Source organism: Homarus americanus, unplaced genomic scaffold, assembly GCF_018991925.1.
Source record: "Homarus americanus isolate GMGI-L3 unplaced genomic scaffold, GMGI_Hamer_2.0 scaffold8484, whole genome shotgun sequence".
In the NCBI taxonomy this organism is placed as follows: domain Eukaryota; kingdom Metazoa; phylum Arthropoda; class Malacostraca; order Decapoda; family Nephropidae; genus Homarus; species Homarus americanus.
This window is the reverse complement of record NW_024720082.1, coordinates 48,302-72,373: the sequence shown is the minus strand read 5'-3', so window position 1 is coordinate 72,373 and position 24,072 is coordinate 48,302. Positions and strand designations below refer to the sequence as shown.

The 24,072-nt window shown below is 43.9% G+C and overlaps 1 protein-coding gene across 1 annotated transcript in view; it reads right to left on the bottom strand.

Annotated features, from left to right (window-relative positions):
* Window positions 1-15,827: 15,827 nt before the first annotated feature.
* The window catches only part of LOC121860383 (putative neural-cadherin 2), a 30,058-nt gene continuing 21,813 nt past the window's right edge, over window positions 15,828-24,072 (bottom strand). The window contains exons 5-8 of the mRNA XM_042357501.1: window positions 23,379-23,556; window positions 19,467-19,700; window positions 18,103-18,266; window positions 15,828-15,938 (exon numbers count right to left, since the gene is read on the bottom strand). Of these exons, the coding sequence (XP_042213435.1) occupies window positions 15,867-15,938; window positions 18,103-18,266; window positions 19,467-19,700; window positions 23,379-23,556 (648 nt within the window). The 3' untranslated portion in view covers window positions 15,828-15,866. The remainder of the gene's footprint in view (window positions 15,939-18,102; window positions 18,267-19,466; window positions 19,701-23,378; window positions 23,557-24,072) is intronic.

Genomic DNA, 24,072 nt, shown 5'->3' with positions numbered 1-24,072 from the left:
ATGGGTCTGAGTAGGGGTGAGGAAGAGGTACAACTCTTTAACAAGGGAGAGAGTGACCTCACTCATCTGACTGCCTGAGTCACCACAACACTTCTCAAATTCACTGTTCAGGTCCTCTGGGTCATCTCTCGTCGGTACAACAACATCAGGTCATTCAACACAACTTCCCTCTAACTGCTGTACTGTAGTAGTAAAAAAAAAAATTACTCCTCAAATTGTGTTAGATACTGATCTCTTGCGTACAGTCAACTAAGAGTCCATTCGCCTCTCCCACCTGAACCATGAGAGATTCAGACTCGTGAATCCAAAGCCTTTATGGACAGAATAATACATCAGTCTGCTGCTTCGGGTTCACGAACTTCACGAGTCTGAATCTCAGGGCTTTGCGGTTCAGGGGGAGAGGTGAATGGACTTTAGTAGCTGAAGCACTGGTGGCTCATCAAACCTCAACAATCAGAAAGTGGGGTTGGGACGTGGTGAGGTAGGATGCAGAGCGAGAGGGCATCTGACCAAGAGTTGCTCCACATTGCGGAGGGCGGGTTGAGGGCCAGCTTTAGATCACTTACGGGGTGCATTTGTGCTCTGTATCTTGGCCCGTGTGGCGCCATATAACACACACACACACACACACACCGATGTTCCTTATTTAATTTATACATTTTTATTCGTCTTTTTTCAGCCCGTGACTTATATTCTCCCAATAAACAGTTAATTGTTGTTATTATCATCATCATCATCATTATTATTACACACATTATCAACATATACTGTCTTGTGAACTTGGCAAACTCACTTATATCGTGGGTGACCCTGAAGGTGTCGGTGACGTGGTGAGGTGCCCTGGGGTCGAGGGCTAGGGTGAAGGGCGGACCATGTCCCTGGCGCCAATCATCAGGGTCTCCCAACCTGACCCTGGTACCATCTGTGCTCCTGCGTTCTCCACCACCTCCACCTCCCGCGGGTCAGCCAGGAAGGGCGGGTTGTCGTTCACATCCGTCACCTTAACCTGACAGACACACATACACACACTTGGCTTTACTTTGCTATTACCATTTGCTTGAGCTTCAGTTGATTTTCAGGCCGTCAACTGCCAAGGTCATTACGGCTGATATACAACCACTGTCATTATTTACCAAAGACAATAAAGAAGATAGGAAAGAGACCCTCTGACATGTGACTGAAATTTTGTTGAACAGTCGCTAAATGGGTCTGCCAAAGTTTGTGGTTTGACAGTTAACACTCAAAATTTAATCCAGCATTTACCAGTATATACATAAAATTGATAAAACTATTTGCCATATGGTATGGAACACAGTTGGTAAACATAAAAACATGTACGTATGTACAACAAAATGTATAGGGTGGTACAGGGTAAGTACCTGTGATTAAATATATTGAAGTAGTAGCAACAATACTCATCTGGAGGTATCTGACAGCTGTAAACATATGTTGTAAACCTCAATAGATGGCGCCACTATTCGACAACACATTTTATGCTGTGCTTATGCAGCCATTTTCCTATCTTTCTTATACTGTATAATCTTTGATTATTTACTGTTTAGAATAATAAAAATTTTAATACTATAACAAAGGTCTTTTCATCATTTGTTGTTTACAAAATAACCAAACTCGGTCAAGACTGGTCACCAAGACACACACACACATTGCTGCTAAAACCAAACTCTCGCTATATACTATTCAGACATTATAATAAAACTAAGCATTGTCAGTTAAAATTAAATATCTTTAGTTCCCCCCCCCAAAAAAAACACCCAAGTTAAATATATCTTTAATAAGATGAATAATATCTGTAAATTAACTATAGTTTACAATGATAAATAGATGACACTAAACACACGCACATAATTAACACAGACATTAGAGTCGAGTTAACTTAACTTAATGTAGGGTGTATACAACAAAACGGGATAGTACTGTACATACATATACATAATTACATGGACACATACACACATACATGGATACATACACACATACATGGACACATACATATACAGATACATACATAAATACATAGATGACATTAATGGGGTTTGCTGTAGGAGGAAGGACCAGATAATCCAATAAATGAGAAGAGCAAGAAGTGAGGAGAGAGAGAGAGAGAGAGAGAGAGAGAGAGAGAGAGAGAGAGAGTGAATGGTATAAGTCAGGGGAATCATCTATGTGAGGGAGGAGAGAGGGAGTGAGGGAAGAGAAAAGGCAAGTGAGGGTAAAGAGGGAAAAGGCAATGAGGGGAGGAGGAGAAGGCAGGAGGGAGGAGAGAAGGCAGGAGGGAGGAGAGAAGGCAGGAGGGAGGAGAGAGAAGGGCAGGAGGGAAGAGAAGGCAGAGGAGGAGAGAAAGCAGGAGAGGAGAGAAAGCAGGAGAGGAGAGAAGGCAGTGAGGGAGGAGAGAAGGCAGTGAGGGGAAGAGAGAAGGCAGGAGGGAGAAGAGAAGCAGGAGGGGAGAAGTAAGAGAGAGGAGAGAAGGCAGTGAGGAGGAGAGAAGGCAGAGGGGAGGAGAGAAGGCAGGAGGGAGGAGAAGGCAGTGAGGGAAGGAGAGAAGGCAGGAGGGAGAAGAGAAAGCAGGAGGAGAGGAGAGAGAGAGAAGGCAGTGAGGGAGGAGAGAAGGCAGTAGGGGAGGAGAGAAGGCAGGAGGGGAGAGAAGCAGAGGGAGGAGAGAAGGCAGAGGGGAGGAGAGAAAGGTGAGAGGAGAGAAGGCAGAGAGAGGAGAGAAGGCAGAGGGAAGAGAGAAGGCAGTGAGGGAAGAGAAAGGCAGTGAGAGAGGAGAGAAGGCAGAGGGAGAGAAAGAGGGAGGAGAGAAGGCAGGGAGGGGAAGAGAGAAGGAGAGGGGAGGAGAGAAGGCAGTGAGGAGGAGAAGGCAGAGAGAGGAGAGAGAAGGCAGTGAGGGAGGAGAGAAGGCAGTGAGGAGGAGAGAGAAGGCAAAGGGAGAGAGAGAGAAGGCAGGAGGGGAGGAGAGAAGGCAGTGAGGGAAGAGAGAAGGCAGAGGGGAGAGAAGGCGGAGGGAGGAGAGAAGGCAGGAGGGGAGGAGGCAGGAGGGAAGAGAGAAGGCAGGAGGGGGAAGAGAGAAGGCAGTGAGGAAGAGAGAAGGAGTGAGGGAAGAGAGAAGGCAGGAGGGAGAGAAGGGCAGTGAGGGAAGAGACAAGGCAGAGAGGAAGAGAGAAGGCAGGAGGAAGGAGAGGAGGCAGTGAGGGAAGAGAGGAGGCAGTGAGGAGGAGAGAAGGCAGAGGAGGGAGAAGGCAGGAGGGGAGGAGGGAAGGCAGTGAGGAGGAGAGAAGGCAGGAGGGAGGAGAGAAGGCAGTGAGGGAAGAGAGAAGGCAGTGAGGGAGGAGAGAAGGCAGTGAGGGAAGAGAGAAGGCAGAGGAAGAGAGAAGGCAGGAGGAGGAGAGGAGGCAGGGGAGAGGTGAGGGGAGAGAAGGCAGGAGGGGAGGAGAGGAGGCAGAGGGGAGGAGAGAAGGCAGTGAGGGGAGGAGAGAAGGCAGTGAGGAGGAGGAGAGAAGGCAGTGAGGGAGGAGAGAAGGCAGGAGGAGGAGAGAAGGCGGGAGGGAAGAGACAGGCAGAGGAGGAGGAGAAGGCAGTGAGGGAAGAGAGAAGGCAGTGAGGGGAGAGGAGAGAAGGTAGGAGGAGAGAAGGCAGTGAGAGAGGAGAGAGGCAGTGAGAGAGAGAAGGCAGTGGAGGGAAAAGAGAAGGCAGTGAAGAGAAAGGCAGAGAGGGAGGAGAGAAGGCAGGAGGGGAAGAGAGAAGGCAGTGAGGGGAAGAGAGAAGGCAGAGGAGGAGGAGAAGGCAGGGGGAGGAGGAGGAGGCAGGAGGAGGAGAGAAGGCAGGAGGGAGGAGAGAAGGCAGTGAGGGAAGAGAGAAGGCAGAGAGGGTGAAGGCAGTGAGGGAGAGAGAAGGCAGGAGGGAGGAGGAGAGAAGGCAGGAGAGAGAGAAGGCAGTGAGAGGAAGAGAGAAGGCAGAGGGGAGGAGAGAAGGCAGTGAGGGAGGAGAGGTAGTGAGGGAGGAGAGAAGGCAGTGAGGGGAGGAGAGGCAGGGAGGGGAGGAGAGGAGGCAGGAGGGAGAGGAGAGAAGGCAGGAGGGGGGAGAGAAGGCAGGAGGGAGGAGAGAAGGCAGGAGGGAGGAGAGGAGGCAGGGGGGAGGAAGGCAGGGAGGGAGGAGAGGAGGAGGAGGAGAGAGAGGTGAGGGGAGGAGAGAAGGCAGTGAGGGGAGGAGAGAGAAGGTGAGGGGAAGAGAAGGCAGGAGGGAGGAGAGAAGGTAGAGGGAGGAGAGAAGGCAGTGAGGGAAGAGAGAAGGCAGGAGAGGAGAGAAGGCAGGAGGGAGGAGGAGAAGGCAGTGAGGGGAGGAGAGAAGGCAGTAGGGAGGAGAGAAGGCAGGAGGGAGGAGGAGAAGGCAGGAGGGAAGAGAAAGGCAGTGGGGAGGGAGAGAGAAGGTAGGAGAGGAGAGAAGGCAGGAGGAGGAGAGAAGGCAGGAGGGAAGAGAGAAGGCAGGAGGGAAAGAGAAGAAGTAGTGAGGAGGAGAAGGCAGGAGGGGAGGAGAGAAGGAGAGGAGGGAAGAGAAGGCAAGAGGTAGAAGAGCAGGAGGGGAGGAAGGCAGAGGAGGAGAGAAGGCAGGAGGTGAGAGAAGGCAGAGGGGAGGAGAGAGGTAGGGAGGGGAGGAGAGAAGAGGAGGAGGAGAGAAGGTGAGAGGAAGAGGGAAGGTGTGAGGGAGTGGAGAGAAGGAAGTGAGGGAGAGAGAAGGCAGGAGGGATGAGAGAGGCAGTGAGGGAAGAGAGAAGGCAGGAGGGAAGAGGAAGGAGGAGGGGAGGAGAGAAGGCAGTGAGGGAGGAGAGAAGGCAGGAGGGATGAGAGAAGGCAGGAGGAGAGGAAGACCTTTTGTTGGAAGGAGTTTATCTGTGGTTGAGGAGTCGGCAGCTGCTCTCACACGACACCTAAATATCCTGTGTGAGAGGACGTGGGTGTGGGGGGAGAAAGGAGGAAGTATTAAGAACATAAGCTAAGAAATGATAATGGCTGCAGGGCCTATTGGCCCATAATACTGGGCAAATCTTGCTTACACTCACAAACCCTTTGGTTGTTCATATATGTACATCCACAACCTATGCTTGAAGCAATTCAGCGTATTTCGAGCACGATGATACGGTAACTTTGTTCTATTCATTCATTACCTGCGTTTCAAAACCAGTAAGCTAATTTATTTCACGCCTTTGCAAATTAAATTTACAATCAAAAACCATTGTTACGAGTTCGCCTTGCTGGATACATCGAGTACCTTTGTAATGTCTCCCTCGGTTTTATCTCTGCCTTCCACTTATACACCCCATCAGGTTTGCCCTCGCCTCACGTGCCCCGAGGAGTGCAACAGATGCTTAACCGTCTCTCACATCAAGGTTCCTAATGCCCGGGATTATCTTTGTCATTCTCTGAATTTTTCACATTCTACATCCATTCTTGGTAATACGGTACCAGAACTGAACTGGCGTAATCCAGGTGTGTGGTCTCACAAGGCAAGATACAAGTAGATGACTCCTGAAGCCCAAAAAAATTCCAACACTCTCAGGCGAACCTGGCACGGATAGTTTTGTTACGGAAAGCAAAACACATTGTTTATTTGGCTTAAGGTTCCTACTTATCATTACTCCTAAATTCTCGCAGTCGGATTATGGCATCGTTGTTCATCTGGTATTGGGTTTCTGTTTACATCTCCCATACTGAGCACTTTACATTTGCCCATTACTGAATTTATCTGCCATTTTTCAGACCATTGGAAATGGTTTAGGATTCCTGTAGTTTTTGCCGTAGCCTGCCAGATTTGATAAATCGTCCCATTTTTAGTGCGTCATCAGCAAATTTACTTATGTTGCCGTCTATAAAGCGATATCTGCGTCGCTATGCATATAATAAACAATAATGGTCCGGCACTGAGCCTTGGGGAACCCACCAGACGTTGCTCCAATGGGACTTAAAGCCGCTACCGCCGTTTCGTCCCAACCACGCCTCTCATCCATTTAAGGATGTCACCTTGATGCCATGAGCTTACCTTCTAATTAGTCTGTAGACCCTGTCGAAGTTTGCTAAAGTCGAGATATACCACATCACAATTGCAGCTCTCGTCCACCGATCTGAAAACTGATGAAAAGAATGTTAATAGATTGTTAGCAAGAAACGCTTCAGAAGCCATGCTAGAAATCGTTGATCAATCGGCAAGCCCAGGTGATCAACAGAGTTTGAATGATTACCCAGTAATTTGCCTACTATTGAGATGACTGATTGGGCGGTAGTTAGAGGACAGTGACTATCTCTGAAAAAAATCGGTAGACATATCTGCCATCCTCCAGGATTCTGCACTACAATCTGTTTGGGCGACATGTTAAACAATCCTTTGCTATGGGCATACTAAGCTCTTCCCATATCTTAATACTCAAATATCCTCATCGGACCAGGTGACTTATTAGGCTTTAGTTTGTTCTTATTTGCTTACCAACATCGTTACTAGTCACCACTATCTCTCAATTTAATTTGTTTTCTTCACTATTTCTGAACAGAGTCGGTGCCCTCGGGCATCATGCGTTTAAATTTTCGGTGGTGAAAAACTGCTGAAAAATACGATTCAAATTATTAGTTCATTCGTCATATCAGTGAGTTCATGAGTCTGACCGTATTGGTCTAATTTTTTCTGTTTTTAGTTTGATGTCGGTGAATCTCTTTGTGTTTGTTCTTCTCTGCTATCCTGCCCTATTATTCTTGCTTTCCATGCCCTGTTTCAACCTACCGCCAACACCCTATAATAGTCCCGGAGGCGAATTTCGCCACGATTTATCCTTCTACCTATAGCCTTCTTTGGCCAATTTATGTTTCGCCAATTATTTATCCATTTAGGTCATTGTTGTCTAATCTGAGTTTTTTGGTATGGTATGTTCTGCCTTTGCACAAGTAACTCACTATTTAAAATTGTCGAACCCTGCAATCTCAGATCTCGTTATCAGGTCGGCGGTCATCTGTCAGGTTCACGTCACGCGTGACACTTTCTGAGCCGCCTCTTTAAACCGTCAGTTTGCCCCTTCTGGAAATTCGGTACTTTAGTGAATTCTTCCTTCACGCCCATTCTGAAAATCTAACTGGAATCGAATTTCTTTGTGATCGCTGTTTGCAAGTTCGTTCCTACCTCGAGTTACACGAGGTTTTCTGTTCGACAGAACTAAACCAGTATATTATTAACCTGCAGGGGTTCAGTTATATGTTACCCTAGAAACAGTCCTGATCGTCTCGAGAAAAATCCTGATTCTGAGTTGCCTGCAAGGACAGTCCAATCTATTTGGCCAAAGGTTAAAGTCGCCCACTATACAGACTTTGTTGTGTATGGAAGCCCCTACAGAGCCATCCCCAGATAAGTCGTCATTGACGCATCAAGATTGGGGGTCTATATATTACCCTGTGATTAATTTTTCCCGACCGTCGCCACCCCATCCAAATTGTTTCTGCCCCTCCTGCTTTTATTTTCCTTATTTATTTCACACTTCAGATTATCTCATAGATTGCTACCGCCTCTTTCCTGGTCTGCCTATCGGTATGGAAACAGTTTGGTAACCCGCAATTTGGTATTCGACTGGTAATTCACTTGTGTTCAGGCGATCCAGGCTTCAGTGAATGCTATTACATCGATTTTCCGGGTACATATCAAGCGTCCTAATATCATCCATTTTGTTTCTTACACTTCTACTGTTCGCGTAGTATACATTTGCTAGTCGCTCTGAAAGTCCCCTTACCGCGTTTAGTTTAACACTCCCTGCTCCAATTTAGTTTTGTCATCATTCTAACACTGCTCTGCAATCTTCGCCCATGCCCACTGCCCCACTGCAGTCCTCCACCGTGCCCCTATGTTCTAGCAGTTTAAAGACTTCGATATCTTGAACTGCCCCAGAGCCCCAGCCAGGGTTGCTACCCATCCCCAGACAGGTGTGACCTCTATCCCTAAGAGCAAAGGTCCTCTGCCATAGAAAGGCTGTCCCAGTTGTCAATGAATGGGGACCGATATTGACCTGCGGCCTGTCAAGACGGTCGCGTTAACACCAACTGCCCTTGACAATCATTCACCGCCGAACTCCTTCTAGGCAGGTGACACCGCATATGATAGATCCTCCCTTAGTCCCACACACCCTAATACGATCTATGGCTGCCTTGAACTTATCGAGGACAGCTGGGCAGAAAGGAGGGAAGTATTGACAAATTGAAGAAAGGAGGGAAGTATTGACAGCTGTGGGGCAGAAAGGAGGGAAGTATTGACAGTGTGGGGGCAGGAGTGCTATTACAGCTGGGGGCAGAAAGGAGGAAGTATTGACAGCTGTGGGGGCAGAAAGGAGGGAAGTATGACAGCTGTGAGGGCAGGAAAGGAGGGAAGCATGACAGCTGGGCAGAAAGGAGGAAGATTGATGTCTGGGGCAGAAAGGAGGAAGTATTGACATTGCTGTTAAGAAAGGAGGAAGTATTGACAGCTGTGGAGAGGGATGAAGTGGGGGCAGAAAGGAGGGAAGTATTGACAGCTGGGCAGAAAGGAGGGAAGCATGACAGCTGTGGGGGAAGAAAGGAGGGAAGTATTGACAGCTAAGTGAGAAAGGGGAAGTATTGACAGTCTGGGGGCAGAAAGGGGGTATTGACCTGTGTGGCAGAAAGGAGGGAAGTATTGACAGCTGTGGGGGCAGAAAGGAGGGAAGTATTGACAGGGGGCAGAAAGGAGGGAAGCATTGGACAGTCTGGGGGCAGAAAGGAGGGAAGTATGACAGCTGTGGGGCAGAAAGGAGGAAGATTGACAGCTGTGGGGGCAGAAAGGAGGAAGTATTGACAGCTGTAAGGAAAGGAGGCATGACAGTGTAAGAAAGGAGGGAAGTATTGACAGCTGTGGGCAGAAAGGAGGGAAGCATTGACAGCTGTGGGGGCAGAAAGGAGGGAAGCATTGACAGCTGGGGCAGAAAGGAGGAAGTATTGACAGCTGTGGGGCAGAAAGGGAGGAAGGATGATGTGGGGGCAGAAAGGAGGGAAGTATTGACAGCTGGGGGCAGAAAGGAGGAAGCATTGACAGCTGTGGGGGCAGAAAGGAGGAAGTATTGACAGCTGTGGGGGCAGAAAGGAGGGAAGCATTGACAGCTGGGGCAGAAAGGAGGAAGTATTGACAGTCAGGGGAAGAGAAAGGAGGAAGTATTGACAGCTGTAAAGGTGAAAGGAGAAGCATGACACGCAGAAAGGAGGGGGACATTGGGGGCAGAAAGGAGGAAGTATTGACAGCTGTGGGGGGCAGAAAGAGGGAAGTATGACAGTCTGGGGGGCAAGAAGAGGAAGTATTGACAGCTGTGGGGCAGAAAGGGAGGAAGTATATGAATGAAGGAGAAAGGAGGGAGCAGGGAAAGGAGGGAGCATGACAGTTGTGGGGAAGGGAGGGAAGTATTGACAGCTGGGGCAGAAAGAGGGAAGCATTGACAGCTAGAAAGAGGGATGATTTGTGGGGCAGAAAGGAGGGAAGTATTGACAACTGTGGGGGCAGAAAGGAGGGAAGTATTGACAGCTGTGGGGGCAGAAAGGAGGGAAGTATTGACAGCTGTGGGGGCAGAAAGGAGGGAAGTATTGACAGCTGTGGGGGCAGAAAGGAGGGAAGTATTGATGACGGTTGTGGGGGGGGCAGAAAGGGAGGAAGTATTGACAGTTGTGGGAGCAGAAAGGAGGAAATGACAGCTGTGGGGGGCAGAAAGGAGGGAGGCAAGCCGACAGTTGTGGGGGGGGCAGAAAGGAGGGAAGTATTGACAGCTGTGGGAGCAGAAAGGAGGAAGTATTGACAGTTGTGGGACCAAAGGAGGGAGAAGCAGCTGTGGGGGGCAGAAAGGAGGAAAGTATTGACAGTTAATGGGACCAGAAAGGAGGGAAGTAATGACAACTGTGGGAGCAGAAAGGTGAAAAGCATTGACAGCTATGGGGGGGCAGAAAGAGTATTGACAGCTGTGGGACCAGAAAGGAGGGAAGCATTGACAGCTGTGGTGGTGGCGAAAGGAGAAAGTATTGACAGCTGTGGGAGCAGAAAAGGAGGAAATATTACGACAGCTGTGGGAGCAGAAAGAAGAGGAAATGACCCGACAGCTGTGGGAGCAGAAAGGTAGAAAGTATTTACAGCTGTGGGAGCAGAAAGGAGGGAAGTATTGACAGCTGTGGGACCAGAAAGGAGGGAAGCTTTGACAGCTGTGGGAGCAGAAAGGAGGGAAGCATTGACAGCTGTGGGAGCAGAAAGGTAGAAAGCATTGACAGCTGTGGGGGCAGAAAGGAGAGAAGTATTGACAGCTGTGGGAGCAGAAAGGAGGGAAGTATTGACAGCTGTGGGAGCAGAAAGAAGGGAAGTATTGACAGCTGGGGGAGCAGAAAGGTAGAAAGTATTGACAGCTGTGGGAGCAGAAAGGAGGGAAGTATTGACAGCTGTGGGACCAGAAAGGAGGGAAGCATTGACAGCTGTGGGAGCAGAAAGGAGGGAAGTATTGACAGCTGTGGGAGCAGAAAGGAGGGAATTACTGGCAGCTGTGGGAGCAGAAAGGAGGGAAGCATTGACAGCTGTGGGGGTAGAGAGGCAGAAAGTATTAAGGAACAAAGAAAGGAGGGTTTTAATCAGTGGATACATTCTCTGTAGTGTAAGCAGCGGCTACAATTAAGAGGAACTAGATGGCCGCCCTTTACTTTCATTAATGAAACACGTCAAGCTGCCGTGTACTGTACTGTACTGTACTGTACCTCATTATCTAACACTTCCACTGACATACATACATACAGTCAAAAAGTACTTACGTTGAGGGTGGCAGTAGCAGTCCTGGATGGCACGCCATTGTCCACCGCCCATACTTGCACACGGTGGGCGGCTTCCGTTTCCCTGTCGAGGCCGCCCACCAGCCACACCGCACCCGACTTGTCCACCCCAAATTGCCGCGCCGGGTCGCTGTTCTCCGCTATCTTGTACCGCACGCGGGTCTGTCCACCCTGGGGGAGGGGGGGGGGGTTTGCGGTGAATGGTGGTGGTGATTGCTGATGGTGACGATTGTTGGTGGTGGTGATAATGGTGATTGGTGGTGGAGAGTGGTGATAGCGAGTGATTAATGAGTTATGATGACAAGCTGTAGTAGTGATGGTGAAGATAACAATCGCTGACAATCACCACTTCGAAACCAAACTACCACACAATCACCGGTCATCACTGGTACCTAAGTCACCTAAAGAGACTCGCCTGAAGAAGTAAGACTCGCCTGAAGAAGTAAGACTCGCCTGAAGAAGTAAGACTCACCTGAAGAAGGAGGAACAGCAGTACTCACCCCATCACGGTCACTGGCGGTGAAGGTGGTCAGGAGGGTGCAGGTTGGCGTGTCTTCAGGAAGGGTGATGTTGGCATGGTCGTTCTCGTAGACGGGAGTGTTGTCATTGTCGTCCACCAGGCGGAGATTGATCCAGGCGCCGTCCACGTGGTACTTGTCATTCCAGCCCTCCTCCCCCTGCACGAGAGAAGGGGCGTGGACAAGTTAGTAGTGGTGATGGAATGGTGGTGGTGGTGGTGATGATGAAGGAGTGGTGGTGGTGGTGATGAAGGAGTGGTGGTGGTGGTGGTGATGAAGGAGTGGTGGTGGTGGTGATGAAGGAGTGGTGGTGGTGGTGATGAAGGAGTGGTGGTGGTGATGAAGGAGTGGTGGTGGTAGTAGTGATGATGGGCTGTTTACATTTGATAAATATAGATGATTATATTAAAAGTTGAAGGTTTACATTATACAACATATTTACGGTCCTCATAAAACATAACATAAACCTCAACAAATTCTTACACATGTATAAAACTTAACACATACTAAGGTTCACAGACGCCATAGATCACAGTTCACAATTATATAAGAATGATTTCAGTAATAGTAAAGGCAAGGCCAAACTATTAGTGACAAAAATGAGAAAGGAAAATAAGATTCATAAACACTTATTATCATACAAAAACACTTATTATAATACATAAACACTTATTATCATACACAAACACTTATTATAATACATAAACACTTATTATCATACACAAACACTTATTATCATCCACAAACACTTATTATAATACATAAACACTTATTATAATACATAAACACTTATTATCATACATAAACACTTATTATCATACACAAACACTTATTATCATACATAAATACTTATTATCATACACAAACACTTATTATAATACAAAAACACTTATTATCATACACAAACACTTATTATCATACACAAACACTTATTATCATCCACAAACACTTATTATAATACATAAACACTTATTATAATACATAAACACTTATTATCATACACAAACACTTATTATCATACATAAACACTTATTATCATACATAAACACATATTATCATCCACAAACACTTATTATCATACACAAACACTTATTATAATACATAAACACTTATTATCATACATAAACACTTATTATCATACACAAACACTTATTATAATACATAAACACTTATTATCATACACAAACACTAATTATCATACACAAACACTTATTATCATACATAAACACTTATTATCATCCACAAAAACTTATTATAATACACAACACTAATTATCATACACAAACACTTATTATCATACACAAACACTTATTTTAATACATAACACTTATTATAATACACAAACACTTATTATAATACATAAACACTTATTATAATACACAAACACTTATTATCATACACAAACACTTATCATACACAAACACTTATTATCATACACAAACACTTATTATCATACATAAACACTTATTATAATACATAAACACTTATTATAATACACAAACACTTATTATCATACGCAAGCGCGCTTATTATCATACATAAACACTTATTATAATACATAAAACTTATTATCATCCACAAACACTGTATTATAATACACAAACACTTATTATTATGCATAAACACTTCATACATAAACACTTATTATCATACACAAACACTTATTATCACACACAAACACTTATTATCATACACAAACACTTATTATCATACACACTTATTATAATACACAAACACTTATTATTATACATAAACACTTATTATACATAAACACTTATCATACACAAACACTAGCCAATACATACACAAACACTAATTATCATACACAAACACTTATTATCATACACAAACACTTATTATCATCCACAAACACTTATTATAATACATAAACACTTATTATAATACATAAACACTTATTATCATACACAAACACTTATTATAATACATAAACACTTATTATAATACATAAACACTTATTATAATACATAAACACTTATTATCATACACAAACACTAATTATCATACACAAACACGTATTATAATACACAAACACTTATTATCATCCACAAACACTTATTATAATACATAAACACTTATTATCATACACAAACACTAATTATAATACATAAACACTTATTATAATACATAAACACTTATTATCATACACAAACACGAATTATCATCCACAAACACTTATTATAATACATAAACACTTATTATAATACATAAACACTTATTATCATACACAAACACTAATTATAATACATAAACACTTATTATCATACACAAACACTTATTATCATACACAAACACTAATTATCATACACAAACACTTATTATCATACACAAACACTTATTATCATCCACAAACACTTATTAAAATACATCAACTCTTATTATCATACACAAACACTTATTATCATACACAAACACTTATTATAATACATAAACACTTATTATAATACATAAACACTTATTATCATACATAAACACTAATTATCATACACAAACACTAATTATCATACACAAACACTTATTATAATACATAAACACTTATTATAATGCATAAACACTTATTATAATGCATAAACACTTATTATCACACAGAAACACTAATTATCATACACAAAACACTTATTATAATACATAACACTTATTATAATATAAACACTTATTATAATGCATAAACACTTATTATAATGCAAACACTTATATCACACACAAACTACTAATTATCATACACAAACACTTATTATAATACATAAACACTTTATATCACACACAAAACACTAATTATCATACACAAACACTTATTATCATACATAAACACTTATTATCACACACAAACACTTATTATCATACACAAACACTTATTAGCATACACAAACACTTATTATAATACATAAACACTTATTATCATACATAAACACTTATTATAATGCATAAACACTTATTATAATGCATAAACACTTATTATCATACATAAACACTAATTATCACACACAAACACTAATTATCATACACAAACACTTATTATAATGCATAAACACTTATTATCATACATAAACACTTATTATCACACACAAACACTAATTATCATACACAAACACTTATTATAACATAAACACTTATTATAATACATAAACACTTATTATAATACATAAACACTTATTATCATATACATAAACACTTATTATAATGCATAAACACTTATTATAATGCAATAAACACTTATTATAATGCATAAACACTTATTATCATACATAAACACTTTATTATCACACACAAACACTAATTATCATACACAAACACTTATTATAATACATAAAACACTTATTATAATACATAAACACTTATTATAATACATAAACACTTATTAGCATAATACAAACACTTATTATAATGTATAAACACTTATTATAATGCATAAACACTTATTATCATACAAAACACTAATTATCATACACAAACACTTATAATACATAAACACTTATTATAATACATAAACACTTATTATAACATAAACACTTATTATCATACATAAACACTTATTATAATGCATAAACACTTATTATAATGCATAAACACTTATTATCACACACAAACACTTATCATACACAAACACTTATTATAATACATAAACACTTATTATAATAATATAAACATTTATTATAATACATAAACACTTATTATCATACATAACACTTATTATAATGCATAAACACTTATTATAATGCATAAACACTTATTATCACACACAAACACTAATTATCATACACAAACACTTATTATAATACATAAACACTTATTATAATACATAAACACTTATTATAATACATAAACACTTATTAGCATACACAAACACTTATTATAATACATAAACACTTATTATCATACATAAACACTTATTATCATACACAAACACTTATTATAATAACAAAACTTATTATCATCCACAAACACTTTATCATAATACACAAACACTTATTATTATGCATAAACACTTATTATCATACACAACACTTATTATCATACACACTTATTATAATACACAGACACTTATTATCATACATAAACACTTATTATCATACACAAACACTTATCACACACAAACACTTATTATCATACACAAACACTTTATTATCATACACAAACACTTATTATCATACACAAACACTTAATTATACACACTTATTATAATACACAAACACTTATTATTATACATAAACACTTATTATACATAAACACTTATCATACACAAACACTTATTATCATACACAAACACTTGTTATCATACATAAACACTTATCATACACAAACACTTATTATCATACACAAACACTTATTATCATACACAAACACTTATTATAATACACAAGCACTTATTTACAGCCACATTAACAGACAGACACATCAACACCTACCAAGTCTGTCACCTGGACCCTAAAGCGGAACCCCTGTCGGTGGCTCGGCCTCGTAGTCCAGGGGAGTCACCGCCCGCAGGTCACCCCAGAGTACCTAGACGTCGACCCTTCACACGGAACATCTGCCAACCACGACCACTACCTGGCACTACCTATAGGGGATGACTCAGATTATTAATGGTAAATACTGTGTAATAATAATAATAATAATTAACGGTTTATTGAAAGAGCTTACAGCCAGAAGGCTGAAAATATACAGTTACATATTTGGGGAATGGTTACGAATTACAAAAATTATACAAGTGACATAAGTGACACAAATACATATAGTAACTTAGATGGGGATCAGCTCAAACTACAGTTCATTTCAACATAGTGATGTGGGGAGCAGTGTTTACTGGGAGTGAATAATTGATGTATTACATGTTATTGATAATTTTAATGGTTGGGACTGGGCTGTTCTTATAGGATCAGTTCGTGCACGTATGGGCTGGATGCGGTTGTGGTGTCGAACAGCAATTCTCGGACAGGGATCTCAGGTAGGGCGGTGTCGATGGTGTAGAAGCCTAACAAATTTGCAGATGAGGCCGTGGTGATGGTCAGTGAGAGTCGAAAGGGTCAGTGTGTTGAGCGCTTGATATGGGAGAGAAGGGAGAGAATAATCTTGTGTGTGTGTGTGTGTGTGTGTGTGTGTGTGTGTGTGTGTGTGTGTGTGTGTGTGTGTGTGTGTGTGTGTGTGTGTGTGTGTGTGTGTGTGTGTGTGTGTGTGGTGTGTGTGTGTGTGTGTGTGTGGTGATAGACGAACTCTCTTAACTATAATGTACAGTAAGTGTCATAACATGTTTCATTATTATTATTATTATTATTATTATTATTATTATTATTATTATTATTATTATTATTATCACCGTTAAATTATGGTGGGTGGAGGTACTGACCTTGTAGGAGTGGGGGAGAGGCTAACTGTGCAGGGAGGGGTGTGTGGGAGAGGCACTGACCTTGTAGGAGTGGGGTGGAGAGGTACAACCTGTAGGAGTGGGTGTGGGAGAGGTACTGACCTGTAGGGAGGGGTGTGGAGAGGCACGACCTTAGGGAGGGGTGGGAGAGGCACTGACCTGTAGGAGGGGTGTGGGAGAGGTACTGACCCTGTAGGGGAGGGTGGGAGAGGTACTGACCCTGTAGGAGTGGGGTGGGAGAGGCACTGACCCTGTAGGAGTGGGTGTGGGAGAGGCACTGACCCTGTAGGAGTGGGGGGGAGAGGAGGCACACCCTGTAGAGTGGGTGGGAGGTACTGGACCAGGAGTGGGGTGGGAGAGGCACTGACCTAGAGTGGGGTGTGGGAGAGGCACTGACCCCAGGAGTGGGGTGGGAGAGGCACTGACCCTGTAGGAGGGGTGAGGCACTGACCCTTGGGAGGGGTGGGAGAGGACCACCCCAGGGGAGGGTGGAGAGGAGGCACTGACCCTGTGGGGAGGGTGTGGAGAGGCACTGACCTCAGGAGGTGGGGTGAGGCACTGACCTTGTAGGAGTGGGTGGAGAGGTACTGACCCCAGGGTGGGTGTGGGAGAGGAGGTACTGACCTGTAGGAGTGGGGTGTGGGAGAGGCACTGACCTGTAGGAGTGGGGTGGGAGAGGCACTGACCTGTAGGAGGTGGGGTGGGAGAGGTACTGACCCTGTAGGAGTGGGGTGGGAGGCCAACCCCAGGAGTGGGTGGTGGAGAGGCACTGACCCTGTAGAGTGGGTGGAGAGGCACTGACCCTGTAGGAGTGGGTGGAGAGGCACTGACCTGTAGGAGGGGTGGGGAGGAGGCACTGACCCCAGGGAGGGGTGGGAGGTACTGACCCCAGGAGTGGGGTGGGAGGCATGGACCCTGTAGGAGGGGTGGGGAGGGAGGCATGACCCTGTAGGGAGGGGTGGGGAGAATGACCCTGTAGAGTGGGGTGGGGAGGTACTGACCTGTAGAGTGGGTGGGAGAGGTACTGACCCTGTAGGAGTGGTGGGGAGGAGGCACGACCCTGTAGGAATGGGTGTGGGGGAGGTACTGACCAGGAGGGGGTGGGAGGGAGGCACGACCCTGTAGGAGTGGGGTGGGGAGGAGGGACCCCTGTAGGAGTGGTGGGAGGTACTGACCTGTAGGAATGGGTGGGGAGGCACTGACCCCTGGGAGGGGGTGGGGGGGAGGCACGACCCTGTAGAGGGGGGGGGAGGCACTGACCCTAGGAGGGGTGTGGGGAGGGAGGTACTGACCCTGTAGGAGTGGGTGTGGGGGGAGGTACTGACCCTGTAGGAGTGGGTGTGGGGAGGGAGGTACTGACCCTGTAGGAGAAGTTGTTGGACACGTCTTGGTCGACGACGGTGAGGGTGGCCAGGACGTGGTCGGGGGTGAGGCTCTCGGACACGTCCAGCGTCCACTCGGGGCGTGAGAACCTCGGCGGCACGTCGTTCACGTCCTGCACCTCCACCACCACCGTCCCTGTACCTGGGGGAGCCAAGGGGCGACACCTGATACACTTGACACACATGACACTCCTGACATACCTGACACACTTGACATACGTAACACTCCTGAGACACATGACACTCATGACACTCCTGACATACCTGACACACTTGACATACGTAACACTCCTGACACACATGACACTCCATCCACCACCACCGTCCCTGTACCTGAGAGGTCAACAAGTGACACTTGACACACATGGTGCATGGTTGTTGTGCCTTGTTATTGTTGTTGTTGTGGTGTTGTTATTGTTGTTGTGTTGTTGTTATTGTTGTTGTGTTGTTGTTATTGTTGTTGTGTTGTTATTGTTGTTGTGTTATTGTTATTGTGTTGTTGTTGTTGTTGTTGTGGTGTTGTTATTGTTGTTGTGTTGTTGTTATTGTTGTTGTGTTGTTTTTGTTGCTGTTGGGTGTTGTTGCTATTGTTGTTGTGTTGCTAGGTTATTGTTGTTGTGTTGTTGTTGTTGTTGTTGTGTTGTTGTTGTTGTGCTGTTGTTATTGTTGTTGTGTTGTTGTTGCTGTTGCTGTGTTGTTGCTGTTGGTTGTGTTGTCATATTGTTGTTGCGTTGTTGTTATTGCTGTTGTGTTGTTGCTGTTGCTGTTGTGTTGTTGCTTGTTGCGCTGTTGTTATTGTTGTTGTACATACGGTTGTTGTTGCGCCAATGTTACAGCTGTTGTTATTGTTGTTGTGTCTTTGTTATTGTTGTTGCTGTGGTGTTGTTATTGTTGCTGTTGTGCTGTTGTTATTGCGCTGCGTGCCGTTGCCATTGTTGTTGTGTCGTTAAGCTTGGTTGTTGTGCCTTGTTATTGTTGTTGTTGTGGTGTTGTTATTGTTGTTGTGTTGTTGTTATTGTTGTTGTGTTGTTGTTATTGTTGTTGTGTTGTTATTGTTGTTGTGTTATTGTTATTGTGTTGTTGTTGTTGTTGTTGTGGTGTTGTTATTGTTGTTGTGTTGTTGTTATTGTTGTTGTGTTGTTTTTGTTGCTGTTACCTGATTGTCATATACGGTGTTAACGAGAACAACCCTTTATCGTACCCCAGTTCCTGAGCAAGTCGTGGTACTCACTCGTAAAACTACGTGTTATACACAGTGGTACACTTCACTACGGTATACTCACCCTTGTACTCATCCTCTGGTACAGTATAACGGTACACCCACCCGGTACAGTACACTCACCCTTGAGGCCACCACCGTCTGTAGCCACCACCTGGATGGCATACTGCTGGGTCTTCTCACGGTCGAGGCAGCAGAGAGCGGTGGTGATGACGCCCAGTTCACTGTCTATGTTGAAGATGGCGCTGCCGGAGGACTCGTCGATCACATTCTTCTCCAGCGAGTACACCAGCCGGGCGTTGTGGCCCTCGTCAGGGTCGTCGTGGTCAGTGGCCACCATATGGGCCACCACAGTACCTGGTGACGCGTCATTCATTAAGTGATACACATTTACCTATTGACTCTAAACGAAGACAATTAAAGCCAGGTCAGGTCAATTCCCATAATAATAATAGTAGTCGACGTATAATTTACTGTAGAAACTGACTTAGTAGAGTCGAAGGCCATAAGGCATAGAGGTCGAGGGCCACAGTACCTACCTGGTCCAACACCCAGGCAGACAGAGGCCACACGAGGCAGTCTACCCAGAATTTACATAATGGTGAGGGAGAGGGAGAAAAATGATGGGCGGGAGGGGATATGATGTCGATAACCTCCCTGGTAATGAAATGGCAGAGGGAGATAGTGAGAGTTAGAGGAAGATGGTGTGAGGGAGAGGGAGTAGTGATAGTGAGAGGGGGAGTAATCGGAGCAAATATATAAACAAACCTGTGATGAAATTCTTTAAAACACAACCAAAATAAAACCATTTAATCAACCAATAAAAAACATAAAACAAGTCTCCAGTACTTGTGTAATTTTCACAATAACTTCCGACAATTTCGCCAACAATTTTTTTTTATCCATTTTAGATTTTCAGTATTTTTTGAGTCATGCATAATCATTAAATCATTACCACAAAAACCCGAAAAAAAATATTTCCTCCTGAACCTGAAGTTTAAATCGTAAGTTTTTTATAATATCATCAGTAAATTTTAAACATTGTTGAGATACATGAATATTAGCCAGCCTATTTCACCTGACGATTAAACACACAAACGCTATTTTTACCTTACCTAACCTAACATAACTTAACCTAATCTAACTTAACTTAACTTAACCTAACTTAATCTAAACTAAACTAAACAACCTAAACATATATATATATATATATATATATATATATATATATATATATATATATATATATATATATATATATATATATATATATATATATATATATATATATATATATATATATTTCATTTTTATTTTTATTTTTTTAACGGGAATTAGCCCACCCGGGCACAGGTCAAACGACCCACAACGGGGCCTGAGGGGGGCGAAAAAAATAAAACAAAGAAATTGAAAATAGATGATGAAACAGTGTCAGTGTTATACACCAACACACGAGCTACCAATCTTGACATATCACAGGTACCACCGCAAAGTGTGTGTGTGTGTGTGTGTGTGCTGTATTTCCTGAATGAAGTAATGAAAGAGAAGCAGATGAGAAGTTTCCAGAGTTGTTGTTGGGAACCAGGAGCGTGGAGACGAAGAATTGTTAGGTAGTATTGTTGGTGAAGATGAAAGTCGGGTGTATCATCACGAGCCACAAGGTATGAAAGAGACGGTTCAATAAGAATACCGTCGCAGAGGTTCACTAATATTCACCACCGCACCACCCACACCCGCACCACCCACACCCGCACCACCCACACCCGCACCACCCCAAAAATTATTAATAATAAAAAATACAAATAAATTTCCTGAATGAAGTAATGAAGAAAGCAGATGAGAAGTTTCCAGAGTTGTTGTTGGGAACCAGGCGTCGGAGACGAAGAATTGTTAGGTAGTATTGTTGGTGAAGATGAAAGTCGGGTGTATCATCACGAGCCACAAGGTATGAAAGAGACGGTTCAATAAGAATACCGTCGCAGAGGTTCACTAATATTCACCACCGCACCACCCACACCCGCACCACCCACACCCGCACCACCCACACCCGCACCACCCCAAAAATTATTAATAATAAAAAATACAAATAAATTACGAACTCCAAATGTCTGCTAGAAAACTCAGGTTTATTTTTATTTGAGACATTAATGGCGTCGTCAGGTTAGAATTGATGCCAACTGCTGCCACCATTACCTCTGTGCACTATACTCAAAACCTAACCTAACCTAACCCATCTTCCCAAGGTAGCGTTAGGGTGGTTAATCTTTAAGTACATTAAGCTGGAGTGTATAATCTGCACATTAAACCCGGTAATCTCCTACTAACCACCACAAGATCAGGAGAGGCGTGTCTTCTCAGCCTACGTTCAGGTAAACTCCCTTACAATGGCTTATGATATGCAAATGGAGCAAAGATTGATTAAGATAAGAAGGCTTTGGTCAACATTAATGAGACTGAAGGTTAATAAAATAGACGAGGATGGACAACAGACATCAGTCACTCGCTGTGGAGAGAAGCCTTCATCAGGGAATAGTGTTTTAATAATAATAATAATAATAATAATAAATAATAACAATACTAAGTAAACTTAAAAGGTACAGGACCACACACACCCAAGACAGGTTCAACTAACATCAATAATGAGAGAGACTGAGAGACTGCAGAAAAGATGGCTGGGTCGTGTCCGGGGGGATGGTCGATGAATTGGATACAGAAAACTGAATATAAATGAAACCCTGAGTGACAGAAACGAGCTGGAAGAGAAAGATCGGAGGAAGGAGAGAAAGTGACATACATACATACATACAGCCACGAGATGACTGTTAACATAACAAGTGGTCAGATGAACGGCCTAAGATGGACCAAAAGAGAACACGGAGACATTTGGGTGAAGACTTATACACACACGCTGAGGACAAACAGGATTCAGAGAGGGAAGGTCCGCCTGTAGGTAATGAGTGGTGAGGACGTCTAAGTGGTCACTCAAATAACTCCTCAGTCAGTCACTCACCTCCGCCCACAGTTCCTTCACGCTGGAATAGTTCTTGGTAATGAGTGGTGAGGACGTCTAAGTGGTCACTCAAATAACTCCTCAGTCAGTCACTCACCTCCGCCCACAGTTCCTTCACGCTGGAATAGTCCTTCACTTTGATAGACTAATAACACTGTTTACAATGATCTGCGACTAACATGGCATCCACGTTCTTACCTGTGTGGACTCAGGTGGTGATAATATGTAGACTCGGGATAATAACATGTGCACTCGGGGTGATAATATGTGGACTCAGGGATATGTGGAAACAGGGGGTGATAATATGTGGACTCAGGGATATGTGGAAACAGGGGGTGATAATATGTGGACTCAGGGATATGTGGAAACAGGGGGTGATAATATGTGGACTCAGGGATATGTGGAAACAGGGGGTGATAATATGTGGACTCAGGGATATGTGGAAACAGGGGGTGATAATATGTGGACTCAGGGATATGTGGAAACAGGGGGTGATAATATGTGGACTCAGGGATATGTGGAAACAGGGGGTGATAATATGTGGACTCAGGGATATGTGGAAACAGGGGGATGTGGACTCAGGGATATGTGGAAACTGATAATATGTGGACAGGGATGATATTTGGACTCGAAGGATGATACGTGGTGTAGATTAACACAATATAACCTTTTGTTCTCTATTTTCAATTTTTTCTGTTCTTCCCCCCCCCGTTGTGGGTCGTTTCCGGGTGGGCTAATTCTTGTAAAAAAACAAAACACACAAAAAACGTGGACTCAGTGACCAGATCAAATAGGCCCTTGGATGAGATCACACTGGAGGCTTCTGGCTAATAGTTGTTGGGGTTCAATATAGTGCTCCAGTGGTTCAGTATAGTGCTCCAGTGGTTCAGTATAGTGCTCCAGTGGTTCAGTATAGTGCTCCAGTGGTTCAGTACACCTGGACCACGCACTCCTGGACCACGCACTCCTGGACCACGCACTCCTGGATCACGCACTCCTGGACCACGCACTTCTGGAACACGTACCTTTGGGCGTATCCTCGGACACGGTGGCGGTGGTAATGTGGGAGGGGAAGTAGGGGGCGTTGTCGTTGACGTCCTTCAGGTTGACGCGTACGTCGGTGTGCGTCTCCAGCTGTCCGTCCGTCGCCGTTACCCGCAGACGCCACTGAGCCCGCCCGTGGGGAGGGTCTCTGTCCAGGGGCTGAGGGTGGGAGGGGGGGGGTTAGTGTGGGTGTACAGTAAAACCTCTATTTAACGGACTATATGGAGAGGAAATTCCGTTATATGGAGGGTTCATTAGATGTGAAACCCTCCATCTAACGTATTATATGGAGAGAGAAGTCCGTTAAACAAACCTCAGGGGTGGTCTGAAAAATGGCAAATGAAATTCAATACCAGCAAGTGCAGTGTACTTAATATTGGAAGAACAAATACTGTCAGTGTATACAGCCTTGACAACATCAACCTAGAGAAGTTGACTTGTGAAAGAGACCTAGGGGTACTTGTAAGCCCGGACCTACGGCCTAGAAAACAGTGCGTTAATGTTCGAAATAAGGCAAACAGAGTATTGAGTTTTATATCTAGAAGTGTTAGTAATAAGAGTGCAGAGGTCTTATTGCAACTATATCTTGCGCTAGTCAGGCCGCACCTCGATTATGCGGTTCAGTTCTGGTGCACTTATTATAGAATGGATATAAATTCACTAGAGTCGGTGCAG